This window comes from Mustela putorius, unplaced genomic scaffold (genome assembly GCF_011764305.1).
Source record: "Mustela putorius furo isolate JIRA1106 unplaced genomic scaffold, ASM1176430v1.1 tig00000580_pilon_pilon_pilon, whole genome shotgun sequence".
Classification (NCBI taxonomy): Eukaryota; Metazoa; Chordata; class Mammalia; order Carnivora; family Mustelidae; genus Mustela; species Mustela putorius.
The window spans coordinates 12,790,283-12,810,301 of NW_025421423.1; the positions used below are offsets into that span (position 1 = coordinate 12,790,283).

At 42.1% G+C, this 20,019-nt stretch overlaps 1 protein-coding gene across 3 annotated transcripts in view; it reads right to left on the reverse strand.

Moving 5' to 3' along the window:
- TMEM245 (transmembrane protein 245) overlaps window positions 1–17,981 on the reverse strand; it is a 97,118-nt gene extending 79,137 nt beyond the window's left edge. For all 3 annotated transcript variants that reach the window (XM_004747766.3, XM_013053839.2, XM_004747765.3), the window contains exons 1-3: window positions 17,342–17,981; window positions 5,982–6,099; window positions 4,309–4,410 (exon numbers count right to left, since the gene is read on the reverse strand). In XM_004747766.3, the coding sequence (XP_004747823.1) occupies window positions 4,309–4,410; window positions 5,982–6,099; window positions 17,342–17,929 (808 nt within the window). In that variant the 5' untranslated portion in view covers window positions 17,930–17,981. The remainder of the gene's footprint in view (window positions 1–4,308; window positions 4,411–5,981; window positions 6,100–17,341) is intronic.
- Window positions 17,982–20,019: the final 2,038 nt, after the last annotated feature.

The following is a 20,019-nucleotide window of genomic DNA, read 5'->3' on the forward strand; positions in this document are numbered from 1 at the left end:
CTCTCTGCTCAGCAGGGAGCCTGCTTCCCTCTCTCTTTCTCTCTCTGCCTGCCTCTCTACCTACTTGTGATCTCTGTCAAATAAATAAATAAAATCTTTAAAAAAAGAATAATTGGGGCAGCTGGACAACTCAGTCGTTAAGCATCTGCCTTTGGCTCAGGTCATGATCTCAGGGTCCTGGGATCGAGACCTGGATTGGTCTCCCTGCTCGGCGGGGAGCCTGCTTCTCCTTCTCCCAATCCCCCTGCTTGTGTTCCCTCCCTTGCTGTCTCTCTCTCTCTATCAAATCAATCAATCAATCAATCTAAAAAAAAAAAAAAGAATAATCTATTCTGGGGGCACCTGGTGGCTCAGTCAGTTCAGCGCCCAAGTCTTGGTTTCGGCTCAGGGGATTTGATCTCATGGTTTTGGGATCTGGCCCCAGGTTGGGCTCCAAAGCTCAGTGAGGAGTCTGCTTGAGAGTCTCTCTCCCTCTCCCTCTGCCCCTCCCTGCACTCACTCTATCTCTCACGCTAATAAATAAATCTTGAAAAAAAATTCTGAAATAGACTGGAATCAGAGTAAACAAAACAAAACAAAACAAAACCAACATTTTCAAATCTGTTCTCAACATGTGTTCTGTGTCTCTGTGATTTCCTTCCCTGTAATAGTCTAGAATACAAATACCAGAAATCTGGCTGGCGTGCCAGCACAGCACTATGCTGGGTTTATCACTGAAAATAATAATCAAACATGAAAAATAATAATGGTAAGAATCAAACATGGCCTTTTTTCTCCCACAGCTCAAAAACTTGGTCTTAGAATCCCGCTGCACAGCTCCCTAAGCTGCCATCACCAGCTGACTAGAATTTTTTCTTAAGACTTATTTGAGAGAGAGAGAGAAAGAGAAAACAAGCAAGGCAGGGAGGGGCACAGGGAAAGGGTGAGAAAAACTATCAGACTCTGCGCTCAGCAAAAAGCCAACACAGAATTCAATCTCACAACCATGAGATCATGACCTGAGCCAAACCAAGAGTCAGAGGCTTAACCGACTGTGCCATCCAGGAGCCCCATAGCAGACTATAATTTACACCCAAGAAATCCATTTTAACCTACACCATTCATATTCTTGTAGCAACATATTCACTAAGTTCTGGACAAAAGTAGTCAAGATGAGAACACTGTCCTTTAGAAATTAAACACTGAACTACCATAAGATCCAGCAATTCCACTTCAGTGTATTTATACAAAGAAAACAAAAACAGTAACTGGAAAAGATTTCTATAGCCCCATGTACATTATAGCATTATTTAACAATCGCCAAGATATGGAGACAACCTAAGTGTCCATCAATGGATGAATGGATAAAGAAAATGTGGTATGTGTACACAATGGAATAAGAAGAAGAAGAAGAAATCTTGCCATTTGTAACAGGATGGATGGACCTGGCATTATGCTAAGTGAAATAACTCAGAGAAAGACAAATACCATATGCTCTCACTTGTATGTGGAAACTTACACACACACACACACAAATGCACACCAAGCTCACAGATACGGAGAACAGATGGGTGACTGCCAGTGCTGGTGGTAAGAGACAGAAAAAAATGGGTGAAGGGGATTAAAAGGTACAAACTCATTATAAAATAAGTCATAGAGATGTCACGTACAGCATGGTGTCTAGAGCAAGCAAATAATACTGTATTGCATATTTGACAGTTGCCAAGAGAGTAGATCTTAAAAGTTCTCATCGCAAGAAAAAAAATACTTTTTTGTAACTACATAAGGTGAGGGATGTTAACTAGGTTTCTTACAATCACTTTTCAATGTGCTGTTCAAACATCAAACCCTTGTTGACACCTGAAACCGATTTAGTAATATATGTCAAATATATCTCCGAAGTAAGGAAGGAAGGGACTTTCCAGATAAAGAAAAAAAGAAAACCATCCTGGGATGAAGGGTGAGGGATACGCTGAGTTATCTGAATCATCACTATTAGCAGAAAAGGGGTGGCAGGGAGAGGAGATAAAGGTACCAAGAGGAACCAGTGGTGACCACTAAGCTTTCGACAACAGCTGTGAAAACAGGAAGTTCACATCTACTGGTCTGATACAGAACCACAGAGTCTAACAGATTGTGACCCGGAAGATAGGCCAAGCGAAGAAAACCGAGAGAGAGAGCAAAATAAAATCTTCCCTATTTTCCATTGTCAGAGAGATAAGGTTTCCAAACAAAATAAAAACCAAAGAGCAACTTAATTAAAAAACAAAAACAAAAACTATGAGGTAGCTGTACCAAACACCTTGCGACTAACACACAATGAATAGGCTAAGAGTACTGCTGTAGAAGAATGCTGGTCACAGAAAGATGGTCGTGACACAGAGTTTAATGAACCGTCGTTCACAGTGGGATGCCTGGGTGGCTCAGTTGGTTAAGCGGCTGCCGTCGGCTCAGGTCATGATCCCAGCGTCCTGGGATCCAGTCCCACATCGGGCTCCTTGCTCCGCAGGGAATCTGCTTCTCTCTCTGTCTCTGCCTGCCATTCTGTCTGTGTGTGCTTGCTCTTCGCTCTCTCTCTGACAAATAAATAAGTTATAAATAAATAAATAAATAATAAAATGTCAATCACAAAGGAGAACCTTCACCATAAGCCAGTTTTCCTGGGTTTTAAAGTCTGAAGGCATAGGAGTTAAGGCATTAGTTAACATTGAGGAGGAGAGTGAGATTTTGAATGATTTTTATTTTCTTTTTGCTTGTTTCTCCAAGTTAATGACAACAAAATACCAGGGAAATTAATTTTTTTGAAAAATGTGCTGCAAGTAGTAATTTGCTTTTATTTTATGTATAACCCTCAGAAAGAAGGAACATATGTCGGTTGCTGTGGAAACCATGTGCTGGTCAGATCGACCCTCCAGTCACAGCTACTTCCACAGGGATGGATAAGGAGAGGTCCAGTCTGATGATCTGAGGACCATTAATATCTGGCCACCCCATACCCCACCTTACAACTCATTAGAAACCTGTATTTTTAATAAACTGTTTCTGGATATAAATCACTTGCAACCAGGATATTTAAAAATACTCCTTAAGAGAAAATAGTGTATTCAGCTTTTACTGAAAGTTCCAGCCAGAGCAGCCAGGCCAAAAAAGAAAACATCTGAATAAGAAAGAAGTAAAACTATCTTTTTTCACAGATGACATGATCTTATATATGCATGATCCTACAGAAGCCATAAAAAAATATTAAAGCTTATGAATAAATTCAGCAAAGCTGCAGGACCCAAGATCTACCTTGAATTTGGCAATGGTGTTTTTAGATAGGACACCAAAAGCACAAGCAACAAAAAAACTGGAAAACTCATAAAGATGTGGAAATTAAACAATGCAATTCTTATTAACCAATGTGTCAAAGAAGAAATCAAAAAGGAAATCAAAGAGTATCTTGACCCCAAGAAAATGGAAACACAACAAATGAAATTTATGGGATGGAAAAGCAGTTCTAAGAGGACAATTTAGAGTGGTAAGTGCCTACATTAAGAAAAAAGATCTTGGGTACCTGGGTGGCTCAGTAGGTTAAGCACCTGCCTTTAGCTCAGGTCATGGTCCTAGGGTTGTGGGATCAAGTCCTGAATCAGGTTCCTTGATCAGCGGGGAGACTGCTTCTCCCTCTCTTCCTGCCCCTCCCCCTGCTCGTGTTCTCTCTGTCTCTGTCTGTCTCTCTCTCTCAAATAAATAAAATCTTTAAAAATAAAGAAAGAGAAAACATTTCAAATAGATAACCTAATTTCATGGCGAGCTGCTTAATGGATACAGGTTTTCCTATTAAAATGTCCTAAAACTAGACAGAAGTAGTGGTTGCACAACAATGTAAATGTACTAAATCCACATTTAGAAAGCTAATCGTTAATTTTATATGAATTAACCTTTTTTTTTTTTTTAAAGATTTTATGTATTTGACAGAGAGAGAGAAATCACAAGTAGGTTGAGAGGCAGGTGGGGCAGGGGGAGCAGGCTCCCTGCTGAGCAGAGAGCCCGATGTGGGGCTCGATCCCAGGACCCTGAGATCATGACCTGAGCTGAAGACAGAGGCTTAACCCACTGAACCATCCAGGCGCCCCTGAATTATACCTTTCAAAAATGAAAGAAAGGGGGGAGGAGTCAGATACAGTCTTAAAACCTAAAATATTTTATATGTTTATTTTCTCTTCAGAAAATACCACAAATTTTAAAACAGATTTAAAGCACTTTCATCACTTCATGTTTTTTTCAATAAAGCTACTTTTTCAAATACTTCTTAAAGTAATATTAATAGAATGCCCCATTTCTTACCAGAAGACTCTTTTCCATTCTGTCTCTCATAGAGGGTGCCCACAGACATCAGGAAAACAATAACCAGGAACACTGGAATTCTCCATGAGCCAGCCAGGGATGCTGAAAATTTATTAAGAGTTAACATTTTTAGTTAAATAAAAATCTAGCACTTGTCTTTAGAAGACTCAATCTATTCTAAGCAATAGTATCTGAAGGTAGAAGTTAGACTAGGGAAAAAAAAATAAAGACCAGTAGACTGACAGAACAATTTGGCATAGATGTCATTAACAAAATTATTTCACAGGGAATAAAATTTTTTTGAAGGTCATAAGACAGATTAAACCTCCGTTCAGGACTCCTCTCAGTTAAATCCAGCCCTGCTCTGAGGCCCCTGGTCTAAAGGATTGGGTATGTGCCAGCCTACCCTGAATGGGCTTCTATTGCCTGAGGAATCAGGTCTGTTCTAAGGCACACCAGTGTTGAGGACAAACCTGAACTCAAGCTTTTTGTTTAACTCCAAAATGACCTGCATCAGGCACAGAACCTAAAGTCATGGGGCCTGACTTCATTTCCTAAAAATACCACTGGGGGTGAACTCCCATCTCTCAAGAAAGGATGAAATGGCCCAGAAGACCACTACAAAAAGCTTCAGTGTATCCTCAATGTAGAGGGCAAAAATGCTAACCTTTTTGGACCCTACGTATAGGCATTTGTGTTTCCCTGAGTTGATCTAGAACCTCCTGGACTGCTGGTCTCCCTCCGTTGCCTTCCCCAAATTCAAAATGAATCACGCTGGACTCATCAGGGGATCTTGCTAAAATACAACATCCTCCTTTAGGGTTCCAAATCAGCAAAGCTTCTCAGAAAGTAATGTTTTGTTCCACATCAGACTCTAAACAAAGAACTACCTTCAATCAACCCCGATTTTTAACCAGCAGCTCTAAAAACTACTTTAGATAGGCTAATTACTGCTCTAGATAACTGAATTTTGTTTTTATTTATGAGAACCTAATGCTTCCATAAGCTTAAGACCTGGAGACAAAAGAGTCCCTGAAAAAACATCACTCTACAATATCCTAGCAGGTACCCTGCTAACAATAAAGAGTCCCAAGTAACAGGGAACTCATCATTTTGAGCAGCTAACACTGATCATCGTGACACTGAACAGATTTGTCTCCCTGAAGCTACTCATTGCTCTGACACCTCCCCCTCCTGGTTACAGAGCTCTGTTTAAACCGCTCTTTCACAGGACAGTCCTTCAAATACCTGCAACAGGCTTCCATATTTTATCTCCTCCTTCCCTCCACCCATAGAGCCCAGTCCCCTTCTCTCATCCTGAGTAAATACCTCTGGTTCCCATAACTGCTGCTCACACACTTGACTGCTTAGCCATATCCTCCTCAAGTTTGACTCTCAGAAGTGGCCATCATGGTGCAAGGGTGCCCTATTTTTTAAGATACATTTATTTTTAAAGGACCTTTTGAAAACGAAGATTCTATATAATTAAAAGACAGACATGTTAAAGCATAACATTCGTATTAAAGATGAAAGAAGGATTAAAGCACATTTTCTAAAGATCATTTTAAAGAATGTTAAATGCAACAAGTAACACTACACAAAAAATTCACGTCAGTTCACAGGATCAGCCTCTGCTGATCTTACGCTAGACTTTCTTAGAAAAAGGGACCCACCTAAATGAAAAAGCAATATAATCCAGACAGGAATTGAAACTGCTCTCAAGTAGCGTTCAGTGCTTGCATTCCACTTGAATGAAACAGTCAACACATAGCCAACTACCAACGTCCAGATCTTAAATGAAATATAGACACAGTTGTAAATATATATACATGAAAATAAACATATAATCATACAAAAATCTGCAAACATCTATACATCTATGAGAGCTGTGGATACAGCACAGATAAGATGAAGGTGGTCGTGCTAAATACATATATAGACTTTCTTCTTTGTGTAGATAAATCAAGATTTGAAATAAACAAGCATTTGAAATCCAGCATATGTAGCAATGTTGTTGTTGTTGTTGTTGTTGTTGTTGTTATTATTTGACAGAGAGAGACACAGAGAGAGGGGGAACACAAGCAGGGGGAGAGGGAGAAAAAGGCTTCCGGCCAAGCAGGAAGCCTGATGTGGGCCTCGATCCCAGGACTCTGGGATCATGACCTGAGCCGAAGGCAGATGCTTAATGACTGAGCTACCTAGGTATCCATGTAGCAATATTATTTAAAGAGTCTCACAGTGCCTGGTTGGCTCAGTCAGTGGAGTGTGTGACTCTTGATCCCAGGGTTGTGAGTTTGAGCCCCACATTGGGTGCACAGATGACTTAAAAATAAAAATCTTAAAAAGAGGGGCGCCTGGGTGGCTCAGTGGGTTAAAGCCTCTGCCTTCGGTTCAGGTCATGATCAAGCCCCACATCCGGCTCTCTGCTCAGCAGGAAGCCTGCTTCCCTTCCTCTCTCTCTGCCTGCCTCTCTGCCTACTTGTGATCTCTGTCAAATAAATAAACAAAACTCTTAAAAAAAATAAAAAGACAGTCTTAACAACAAAAAAATACGATATAGTTTTAAGATATGTTGAAGTTCAAAAGCTATCGTATACATAAAGATGCTTAAGATAAAAATATTCGTTTTTAAGCTATGGACTAAAAGCGAGAGCTTAACATGATGGAATTCCTCAAGTTTCTCTATACATTAACATTTAAAAAGAACAACAAAAAAGAAAGCTTCCCTAGGGCGCCTGGATGGGGCAATCTGTCAAAGACTCTTGGTTTTGGCTCAGGTCAAGATCTCAGGGTCCGGGGATGGCGCTCCACGCTCAGCATTCAGTCTGCTTGACATTCTCTCTCTCCTACTCCCCCTCCCACTCATGCTCACTCTGTTTTTCTCTCAAATAAATAAATTAATCTTAAAAAAAGGGAGAAAGAAAGAAAGTTTCCCAAAAGAATCAGGTTAAAAGATTCCATCACATCCTATGAACTATGCTTATTAACTGTGAAAATAATTTTCTTAAAAAGCTAGGAAGAAGGGAGCCTGGGTGGCTCAGTGGGTTAAGCCGCTGCCTTCGGCTCAGGTCATGATCTCAGGGTGCTGAGATCAAGTCCCACATTGGGTTCTCTGCTCAGCGGGGAGCCTGCTTCCCTCTCTCTCTCTCTGTCTGCCTCTCTGCCTACTTGTGATCTCTACCTGTCAAATAAATAAATAAATAAAATCTTAAAAAAAAAAAAAAAAGGCTAGGAAGAAGACAGCCATGTGAAGTGTGACCCCTGAAATAATCTAGGTAACAGATGGCTAACCGTAGTTGAGCTGCATGCACAGCTCAAGAAGTGTAGCTAAAAGAAAAAAATTACCAGAGGAAGAAACTGCAAGAGCTGAGGACAAAGGAACCACCAGGGTCCATTCCTCAGTTTTCCCTCCACTAAACCAAGGGATCTAGCTCTAAAGAAATACCTACAAGAGCCTACACAGAAACTCTCTACTAACATTTACGAAAGATGGAAGGAATACATAACCCACAACGATGTGAGCACCAAGAACCTACTAAAAGAACCTGAGGGTACCTGGGTGGTGCAGTTCATTAAACGTTTAATTCTTGGCTTCCGATCAGGACCTAATCTCAGGGTCTGAAGATCAAGCCCCACGTCTGGCACCACACTCAGTGTGGAATCTACTTGAGATTCTCTCTCCCTTTCCCTCTGCCCCTCCCGCTCATGCACACACTTTCTCTCAAAATAATTAAGTCTTTAAAAAAAAATAAGATAAAATGACCTGAATCTTGGGGGGGGGGGCAAATTAAAAACAAACAAACAAAAAACACCCCACAACTTTAAATCAGAGAATGAAGAAAAAGAACTAATTACTACAAAAGAGGGGGAAAACCAAAACTATCTCCTACTTTATTTGGGTCATATCAATCAATAAAATAGTCTTTTGGTCTTAAAACGTTCACAGCTTCTGACCTGAGACTTCAGTTTTGGAACTTTACTAAATAAGAATAAATTCTGCAAAAGCCTTTATAACATAAAGAAGTCCATCACAGTGTCGTTTAGAATAGTGAAAAGTGGATAATCTAGTAAGTTCCACAGCTGGGAAGTGAGTAAGGAGGATTTACTCAATGAAATGTATGCAGCCACTAAAATTGGGTTTTGTAAACAAAACTATATAGTTAGAAACACTCCTAAGATATTCTTAAAGAAAAAGCAAAATACAAAAATCGCATACATCTGACGTGATTGCATCTACTGTGTGGTGGGAAGTAAAGGAAATGTACTAAGAAGTTCGTAGTTATATTTTCTTTTCTTTTTTTAAAATATTTTATTTATTTATTTGACAGACAGAGATCACAAGTAGGCAGAGAGGCAGGCAGAGAGAGAGGGAAGCAGGCACCGCGCTGAGCAGAGAGCCAGACGCAGGGCTCCATCCCAGGACCCTGGGATCATGACCTGAGCCGAAGGCAGAGGCTTTAACCCACTGAGCCACCCAGGCACCCCAGTAGTTATATTTTCATGGTGGTTTTACTTTTTTGTGTATTTTCCTAAGAGCCTTTAATGAGCACTAATTATCTTATCATGGAAAGGATATTAAAATATTCTTCAAGCAACTCCAGTAGATGAAATATCAAGAGATCTTAAGCCCCAGTTAATATGAGCACCTGGGAAATGAGACCACAGCTGCTTCAAAATAGTTCAAGCCTGCAGAACCACACAAATTTAATCTGGTAATTCAGAGAATCTGAGGTAGGGCTGTAGAGCTCAGACCAAAATCTGAGTATAATAATAATACATTTATATAATACTTACTAGGGACCAGACTCTGTTCTAATGCTTTATATATATATATCAACTCATTAAATCCTCATAACCCCTCAAAATCAGTTTTATTACCATCCTCATTTTACAGAGGAAAGAAACTGAGACTTTGGGGGCATGACATCCTCAAGGTAACACAGCTAAAAAGTGACAGAGCCAGGATTAGAACCCAGGAATCTGGATCCAGAGTCTGATTTCTTAACAGTGAGTCTGATTTCTTAACAGAAGGGTATGTGCTAAAAAATTAAAGATGAACAGCTGCTCCAGTATTCACAAGCAAAAATAAAAAATAAAAAAGTCTGTTTTGGTGACTACAAATTGCTGAAATAAAAAATGATCCTCAGTAAACTTTTTCGTTTTCAATGGTTATATCACACACTGGTTATCAGCCCACCCCATGAAACATTTAGTCAGTAATTCAGGTTAGAGACTAGAAGGCTTATTAAGTGAACTGCCAGGTTACACAAAACTGGGAACACTCAATAAAAACTGAGATAACTGCAATGATTCAAAATGATATTTTGAAGCTAGAAAAGGGCTAATTAAAATAAGATTAAATTTAATAGAAAGATCCAAAAGTTTGCTCTTAGGTTCAAAACTCAACTGCACAAGTATTGAACAGAAAAAGGACAGCTAAGCTACTTTCCAGTTCAGTGAGTCAGCAGTATAAATGGTGCGAGTGCCTCTTAATAACTCTCATATCAGGAGAAATGACTGTTTCAATGACTTTTGCACTACTGAACCACAGCAATAAAATTCAGAATGGGAAAGGAAAGAGAAATCACAACATAGGAGATACACATATACATGGGGGAGAAAAAATTGCTTAGCTTAGAAAAGAGAAGGAAATATCAAGATTTGATAACTATCTTCAAATAGCTAGGAGACTGTCTTCTGGGAGACACATTCACCTTAATCGCCCATGGTCCTGAGCAGGAGAAATATGTGGGAATTAGGAAGCAGCACATTTCAGCTCAATATGAGGATAAATTTTTCTAACAAACTATAGCTGTCTAAAAATGGAGTATTTTATTTGAGCAAAAGCTGTCAGGGATGACAAAGCAGGAGAGTCTGCTCTCCGTGCGACGCTGACCTAAAGGATCACAAAAGGCTTATCTTTTCAAACTTTAAGCCTATGATGTTTTAAAACTGATCTCCAATAAGTTTCTGATTCTTACCTTGACTCATAAGGAATCAGTATCACCTACAGGGAGAGAAAAGACTTCATATTTCAGATTTTTTAAGGAAAAAGCATGGTCTAAAGAGAAGCACATATTTTCCCCTAGTAAACCTAAAACTCATGGATAACCTCATTTCAGTTTAAAATAACCACTTACTAAGGGCGCCTGGGTGGCTCAGTCGGTTACAGGCCCGACTCTTGATTTCGACTCAGTTGTGATCTCAGGGTCATCGGGCTCTGCAGTAGGTGTACAGACTGCTTAAGATTTCCTCCCTCTGCCCCTCCCCCACTGCTGCTCACATTCTTTCAAAAAAATAAATAAAAATAAAAAATAAAATAACAACTTATTAAATACACTCCCCAATTCCACTTCCAAACTTGGTTTACAGAAGCACTACAGACTGTGCACAGAGATATGAAAATGTTCACTATGGCAGCATAAAATATTAAAAAATTAGTAACAACCTAAATGTCATTTTATAAGGGACTCTTTAAATAATGGTACCTCAAAAAACTGGAATAATTATTCAGACTTTCAGAGGCGTGATGAATATCTACACTCAATGACACAGCATAAATGCATACATGTGTAAATTTACAATAGTGAAAATACACTTGCCAAAATATTTAAAAATATTATCTCTGGATGGTTGGATTTCTGTAGATAATTTGCTTATTTCTGTTTTTCCTCAAGTGCTGAATTTTCTAAGATTATTATCTTCATAAATAGCAAATTTTTTTAACTTAAAAAAAACTCTCTTGGCCTATGGATTTTTTCTTTCAATATTCTAAAGTGTCTCCTCAGAAAAGATGCACAGAATATTATTAATTCAAAAAGCATGACCATTTGTAAGCACCAGAGATTTTTCACTAAGCCATATTAAACAAATTATCAATGTTTAAAATTTTTTTATCAGATTATCCTAATACAAATTCTGAGCTATAATAATCTGATAGGGACAATTCCTAAAACACCTGGAAAAAATTTTTTTATACTATAGTACTATTAAAAAGAAAGAATTTTATCTAGAAGTGCTAACAAGGAAAGAGGTTCTCTAATACAATGATAAAGAGCAAGATGCAAACATATAAATATGTTACCAATTTTTGTTTGGTAAAACAAAACCCTACACTTTGTATGTTCACATAAGCATACAAATAAATTTAGAAGGCTATTCATCAAACAGTAACAGTAACATCTACACAGTGGGAATGGTGGCAAAGAAAAGAAATTATTCACTTTACCATATAGACTTCTATGCTGCTTAAATTGATTCTTATGTAACAAACATGTTTTACTTGAACCAATTTTTGAAACTGCTAAATATTCTTTAAAACAACTTTACCAAAAATAAAGATTTGTACTTTCAAATTTCATACATAATTTCTAGGATGGATTCCTACAAGTGTGTCTTTAAGAGTTTTTTTAGCCTCTGAGCAAACCTGTTCAAGTATAAATTTATGTTTAGCCTCTGAGCAAACCTGTTCAAGTATAAATTTTCCTCCAGCCATAGATCAATGAACCACAAATTATAAATAAGAGGTCATACTTCCTCAAATTTGTTCTTTAAAACAATGTATCCTTCTCAAATACACATTCAATACTCATTTTAAAGCACCCATGTGCGCTAGATACCATATAAGATGCCCCCTAAAAACTGGAGGCATTTATTTAGCACTACAAGCAAGCTAATAAACAATCCAATTTCCTTTCATCTGGCTAATTAACACGCTTTACTGATTAATTAAAATATTAAATGCATTAGTAGACTTTGCCTTTGAGATTGCTGTATTTATCATCATGTGGGAATTAACCAAAAAAGCAACTTGGCTTGTTGCTGTTGCAGGTTTTTGTGAAACAGCTTCCCAAGTCTTACCGAGAGAAGAAAAGCACAGAGAACGATCCAAACTGCACAAACGTACAAGTCTCAAACCCTGGTAGCTTCAGGTACTTCGGCCTCCTTTAAATCAGCTTTATTCTAATTTGAAAACTGTACTCTTTTATGGTGTGGCAACTTAGAGTCAAGAACCTTTTCTAATCAGGGGCGCCTGGGTGGCTCAGTTGGTTGAGCTTCTGCCTTCAGCTCCGGTCACGATCCCAGGGTCCTGGGATAGAGACCTGCATCGGGCTCCCTGCTCAGCGGGAAGCCTGCTTCTCCCTCTCCCACTCCCCCTGCTTGTGTTCCTCTCTCGCTATGTCTATCTCTGTCAAATAAATAAATAAAATCTTAAAAAAAAAAAAAAAAAAGAGGAAGAACCTTTTATAATCAAAGTCTTTGAAAAAGAACCTAAGCACTGGAAACTTTCCTCCTCACGGATACCAGGCGAGCGAAAACACACCTAGAAGAGGTTCAGAAGTGGGATGGAGGGGGCCTGGCTGGCTGACAGATGTGCACTTGCTAAGAGCCTTTTGAGCAACAATGACAAACACTTCGGAACCACACGAGGAACCTTAGAAATCATCCGAGCCAAACCCACACTTCACCAACTAGAGTTTAGTAGCTCAGAGAAGAGCCCTAGTCAATCCAAGGTCACAAAACAAGTTACAGACAGAGCTCGGTTTAGAATTTATAGTCTCAGGGCGCCTGGCTGGCTTAGTCAGAAGGGCAAGCGACTCTTTGATCTCAGTTCAAGCCCTATGTTGAGCAGAGAGATTACTTACAAAATAAATTAAATAAATAGAATTTACAGTCTTCTCGCCTTTCTTCATACTTCTATATAAAGTAACATGGAAACAGTGGCATCGGGAACCATGGAGAAATCAAATCCATCACTACTGCAAAAACTGTACATGGTCTCCAAATATTCTAACATGTCTGCACTAAGGAGAGGAACATCAAAACACTCCCAGCAAAGGGGTGGGGGAGGGGTGGGTATTAGCTTTTTTTCAGTTTTATCTTGACAACTCCACATCATGGGAAGGTGCCAAGGGCCCCAAGGGCTGTGTCACATGTCAGCATGGTGCAACAGGTGATTTTTTTTTTTTAAGTGTTTAGAAACCACTTACTAAGTCCATGCAAAATTCTAACATCTGAAACCGTTTAAAAGAGCTACTCATACCATAAATGACTAGTCTGTACTCGTAAGCAGGACAGAGTGTTAGGAGACTGAAGAAACCACAAGAGTGAGGTGAAAAGGAACTGAATTAGAAGAATAAGCAAAAAAGGAAAATACAGCTACTGAAGCCACTACAAAGGAAAACTATTTCCAAACCACTTGGAAATAGCTGAACAGATACAAGGATAAAAGAATAGATGACCAAGGTCACTAGATGACTAGAATCCAAGGGCCTTTGGGGAAACATCCGTGGTTAGTCCGGTCCTGATATTCTTTTATGTTTCTTTCCCCAAATAATTAAAATCAATTTTTATTTTAGAAAGTTAAATTAAAACATTTAAACACAATGTAGCAGGGGAAACCTTTTAAAAATTCTTACCAAAGGTTACTCAGAGAATTCCGATCACAAAAGGACTTACTAATAGGTCTGCTGAAGAGCTTTTACTGACAGAATAAACAGATCAATCTCTAAGTCAATTGCTGAACCAACAAAATTCCTCCCTCCTCCATAGGACAATTGTGAGAATAAAGCAACACCCATGAAAGCACCTAATCCGGCACCTGGCATATGATAGATTCTCAAAAGTTGGACCTTAAACGTATGAACTGTGGCTCTACAAAACGTAGATTTGCTTATATGTGACTTTTCTCCCTGCCCTTCTCATCTACGTCCCTCTTCGGCAGCAGGCTCAAATTTACAAGTTGTCTAGAAAACATGGACTCTTTTTCAATGCCAGCCCGCTCTGCTTGGGCTCAGAGAACCACAGCGACGGTGAACTATGAGATAGAAAAGTTACAGAGTGGGCCCCCTGCCCAGTCACCCGACATTCCTCCACTTTGTGTCAAGCTTTAATCAGCCTTTTTGGCTAAGAGCTGAGGACTTCCTGTCTCTGTTTCCCAAGTACACCTCACCCCATCCAACCACTCATGCCTAAGTGCTGGTTCAAGAAACCACAACTGCGGGGCACCTGCGTGGCTCAGTGGGTTAAAGCCTCTGCCTTTGGCTCAGGTCATGATCCCAGGGTCCTGGGATTGAGCCCCACATCGGGCTCTCTGCTCAGCGAGGAGCCTGCTTCCTCCTCTCTCTCTGCTCTCTGCCTGCCTCTCAGCCTACCTGTAATCTCTGCCTGTCAAATAAATAAATAAAATCTTAAAAAAAAAAAAAGAAGAAGAAACCACAACTGCAAGCCTCATTTCTCTCAAACTCAGATCAACCTAAGGGACCTTCTCATTCAATTTAACCCCCTCTACCACTCCCACTCACTCCTAGTTAACCCATACAGTTTCTGTTATAATGGTTCTGTTTTCCCCACCCCACTTCTCCCATGCCCCATCACTGCAGTCAAACTGCTGTTTCAAGCCTTTTAAAAATCTTAATTAACTTGACTACCCTAACCCCCATTCCCTGCCACAAAATCAATATTGGCCCTTACTTCTCTTCCACTCATCCTCAACCCAGATTAGAGTAGTTAAGTAAAATACAAAAATGAGGGTTTCTCCTCTGTAAAGAGATACACAAAATGACATACACGCAGCTACAGGCACTTCCCCACTGGTACTTAACTTCCTCATCTCTTTTCACTGAGGGTAACTAGAAGAAATGCCCCCACTTTCCATTGATCCTGAAGTATGAAATTACACTATTCACACATTAGACCTTTTATTTTCCAATTTGCTACAGTTTGGTGGATACCCTGTTTGGCCTCGCCTAAAATAATTTCACTAAATTGCAGTATCAACAGTAAAAATGTCAGCAGAGACCTTACATGTGTCTGCCTCTGACAAGACTGAATTTCTTGGATAGAAATCAAGTCACTGTATTTATATTTCTTTCTTTTTTTTTTTTAAAGATCGTACTTATTTGACAGAGAGAGATCAGAAGTAGGCAGAGAAGCAGGCAGAGAGAGAGAGAGGCAAGCAGAGAGACAGAGAGAGAGGGAAGCAGGCTCCCTGTTGAGCAGAGAGCCCAATGCAGGGCTCAATCCCAGGACCTTGAGATCATGACCTGAGCCGAGGGCAGAGGCTTAACCCACTGAGCCACCCAGGTGCCCCTGTATTTATATTTCTTAACAGCATTCAGTATTCTGCTTTATATGAGCCATTCAATCAACTGAACTGTGCAACAAGGTAAAGGAGAAATAGCACTGAAGGTACAACAGGGCAAAGGAGACATGGCGTACTCCACAAAAGCAAAGCATGACTTTCTTCACACTGTGTGACCTCGGGAACAACCACATTCTCTGTGCCTTAGAAGCCTCTCCTGAAGAGTGGCAGGCATCTGGCAGTAAAAAGTGTATAAACTCCGGGATCTCTCCCATCGGACAATCCAGCAAGCCCTGTGAGTTCAAGTTCATTCCACATCCCTCCTTCCTACTACAATTGAAAAAGCCCAGGCCACTTAGAGGCCAAATCTTGTCTATCTGAGGACAGGCTGCATCCCAAAAGTATGGACGAGGGGTTCCCCACTACCTTGCTGGCCCATGACATGTGTGTGTGTGTGTGTGTGTGTGTGTGTGTGTGTCTTCTCCAGGAGAACATGTTCACATACAATTATATGCACCTTGACGACAAAGCCTGCATCTTATTCCTTTAAAACCTCTACACAGGAGTGCCTGAGTGGCTTAGTCCTTAAGTGTCTGCCTTTGGCTCAGGTCATAGTCCCAGGGTCCTGGGATCGAGCCCTGCATCAGGCTCCCTGCTCAACGGGAAGCCTGCTTCTCCCTCTCCCACTCGCTCTGCTTATGTTCCCTCTCTCACTGTGTCTGTCTGTCAAATAAATAAAATCTTAAAAAAAAAAAAAAACAGCCTACACAAAGCCTAGTATCCATCAACATGTTCAATCACCTTTTGATGGAAACTGAGAGGTGGCCCTGATAGAACAAGGGAATACAGGAGTTCTGGGATCAAGCATCATTCTACAAATAACCTTGGTAAGTCAAAACCCTGTTAGACAAAGGGGAATTATTTTGCAACTCGATGTCAAGGCACACTGAACACTGACAAAAGCGAATAAAATTATTCTTAAAGGGTATTGTTTATTGACAAATTAGCCTTATTGACAAAATAGCCAAATTAGTTTGACAAATGTGCATTAAACAGCCACCTGTTTTTAACAGGCCTCAGTTAAACAGCTGGGTATTAATTGGTCTACAATCTAGTCTGAGTTAGGAAGTATGCCCCTAGATTATCTTCAAAATCCCTTCCAATTCTAAAGCTCCCTAGTTTTCTAAGAAAATAAGCTCAGAGTGATCCAAGAATCACAAATGTGCCACTCCTTCACCCAGCCTGCGTAAGTAATCCAGGCGGGAGGCGAGGTACTGTGGTACAGCTTTCCCTCCGCAGGTGGTTCCCAAGAAGTAGACTGTGGCGTGAAGTAGGCCTGGGGCCTCTCATCTGAACTCAGAAACTGCACAGGCCTTTGAAGAATGCTTTGTTTTAGGACTTGAGCAACTGGAGTCACGCCCTCTTCCTTGTCCCTAACTAGCCCTGGCCTGCCTGGGGAAAAAAAAAAAAAAAAAAAAAAAAGGTCACCTGTCCCATCTGCAGAATGTCAAGCTGGACTAGGATCCGTTAGGTCCCTTCCCGCTGCCATCCAGAAAAGTCCCCTGTGAGAACTGAAGATGACCGGGGCCACCACCACCCTGCCCCTTCTCTGGCCAGGGGTAAATTCAAGTCCACCTGCCCATGCTCAAAACTCAAACCTGCAAAGCCGCACTGCGATTCCCCCCACCTGGGGACACGTCCCCAGGAGAGGGTCTATTAAGATGGGGCCGGGGGGACAGGGAGGCTGCTGCGAGCCACACCCGCTCTCTCTTTGGAAGGAAGCGGGCCGAGGTCTTCAGCAGCACGGGAAGGAGGGCGGAGGCTCTGCAGGGTCCCCGCGCTGGTGAGGAGGTGCTGCAGGACCGCACCGCCGGGACTCAGGGGTGTGTAGCGCGGGCCGCCGCGCGCCCGCCGGGCCCACGGACGGAGGCCGGGCCGCCGCTCACTCACCCACAGGCTGCTGAAGTAGTCCAGCCCGCGGCAGATGAGCGCGCCGACGTGCGCCAGCAGCACCTGCACGCCCAGGTAGCTGCCGAGGCTGTAGAGGCCGTAGAGCAGCGGGCCGCCCGCGCCCAGCAGCAGCAGCAGGCGGCGGCGGCGCAGCGCCTGCTCGCCCAGGGCCTCGACGCCGTAGTCGGCGAAGCAGAGCGGCAGCAGCAGCGCGGCCAGCACGATGGGCGTGTGCGCGCGGTGCAGGCGCTGCAGCCAGTGGCGGCCCAGGCGCGTCAGCGAGCTCTTGAAGGGGTGCAAGAAGGTGCCGCACAGCACGGCCCACAGCAGCGGCCGCAGGAAGGCCTCCAGGATGAAGTAGACGAGCACGGCGGCGCCGCAACACAGGCACACGAACAGCACGGCCCCCGTGTTGTAGAAGGCCTGCTTGATGGGCTTGTCGAAGCGCAGCGCCAGCGCCGGCGTCCTCGGCGTCTCCCCGCAGCAGCCGCCGCCGCCTCCCGGGCCCACCGCGCGCGGGACCCGCAGCACCCGGCCCGGGGAGCCCCGGGGACTGGGCGCTTCGGCAGGGCCGCTGCCGTCAGCCATGGTGGCTCCGCTGCCGCCGCCAAGAGGCGGTACTGGGAAGCCGAGCGGGAGGCACCGGGGAGAGGCAAGGCGCGCCGCGCGCAGCATTATGGACGTTGTAGTTTCTAGCTGGGCACTCAGCGCCTACAAGACCCTTAAAGAACTACAACTCCCAGAAAGTCTGGAAAGAGTTCTTTCGCCCCCGGGTGCCTTCGCCTATTGGTCCCTGCAGATGCAGGTAACAGGTTTCTAGGCTCAACATCTTCCAGGAATGTGGTGCAAAAATGTCGCTTCACCCATTGGTTAAAGTCAACTTTTCAGGAGGCGGAATTTCCAAAGAGGCACTATATTCGCAGATCGAAATTCTAGGCTGTACTTTAGAATCCCCGGGGTGGCGAGGATGGGCCGGGGGCTGGGGGGTAGTACTTAAGAAAGACGGATCCCCACATTCAGTTCTCTTGATTTATTTAAGCAAAGTGTTTGCTCCCGTGCAGTACTTAAATAACGATTACCATACCGCAGACTCTGTTCCAACGTCCTCATTCACTGAATCCTTTGAACAACCCTCCAGTTATTATCCCCACTTTACAAAAAAGAAAACTGAGGCACAGAGAAGTTAAGTACTTTGCCAAGGGCACACAGCTACTGAGTAGCAAAGGCATAATTCAAGCGCGGAATCTGACTCCTAAGTCTGTTGTCTTACCTGTTGTACTAATTGGTCTGACTAGTGATCTCTGGCATGTTATTTAAAGCTCCCCAGTGCACTATGAAGTACAGCTACTGTTGACATTGGGGGCAGATGTCATGTGAGCGAATCTAAACTCCTAAAAGAGCTCGAGATCAGATTCTCAAACTGCTGTTTCTTTTTGAGACCCGGGGTCAGATTAGTTAAGCCCCCAATCCTGATTTCCCATCTGTCACGTGAATACGATAATAATAGAAGCTCTTGTCTCAGGAGAGAAAAAGAGAAATCTCTAGGGCAATGCAAGGTTCTTTTTTATGTTAGAAAGATCCTGGGATCCAGCCCTACTACTCACACCCCAACCAACATTTTTATTAAAAGAGAAAGAAAGAAAGAGCGGGAGGGAGGGAGGGAGGAAGAGGAAGAAGGGAAGGGAGGAAGGAAGGAAAGAAGGAAGGAGAGAGAGAAACAAAAAAAGAAAAGAAAGAAAAGAAAATGAAAGGAAAAGAAAGGAGTGGAGTAAGTCTGAGATTCTCTCCCTCTCTGTCTGCCCCTCCCCCGGCTCGTGCAATGCTCTCTCAACCTCTTTCACTCTCTCTCTCTCAAACAAATAAATCTTTAAAAAGAGAAGAAAAAAGCAAGCAGGCAAGCTTTACTGAGTACTCAATATGTGACTGATTTGAAACCCTGCAGTTTGCACATTTTCTGTTTTCAGTAAGTTTTCCTATAAATTTAAACATAATTTGTTTCTTTTCAAGTAGACAGACAATACCATTATTCACCGTTTTCAGATGAAGAAACTGTTGCTTACTAAGACTTGGAGACAAGGGGAGTCAGGAGATAAAGTAAAAGAAAAAATAATTCCTTTCTATCTCATTTTTTTTAGGTTTCAGGTCCCAGCTCTTGTTCTTCTAGTGATCTTTGCACTTTGACTCTGTAAATATATTGCTTCAGTTGTCTTACATTTTTGCTTTGCTTCTTTACTTTGTCCAGGGCTGCTGAGATTATATTACAATCGTGGTCATGTTTGTTTTTAGTGCCCATTTTAGTGCCCATTTTAGTGCCCCAAGCTCCTATTTATATCACAACAAGGTCTCAGCCTCTTCCCCAAAAAGTCCTCAGTAATGAGTAGAGAATCCCAAAGAGGGTGCCTGACATATATCCAGCGACAGGAGTCAACCACCAACCACCCTGTGTCCTTCCTGCTGCCCAAGCAGCTCACTGCTTCCTGTATCTGTCACAGGATTGCCAGTGTGTGTGTCACTATTCCCAGATCCTGGATACTCCCGAACTTCTAATCCTCAGCGTGCCAAAGAGCTGGGCTCCACTCAGAGAGGAGGAAGAATTCCTCCTCCCTGACTTGCCTACCCTGTGTCCCTTTGTGACCCAAGCCCTTCACCAGGCCACTTGTGTTCAATTTATTATGACT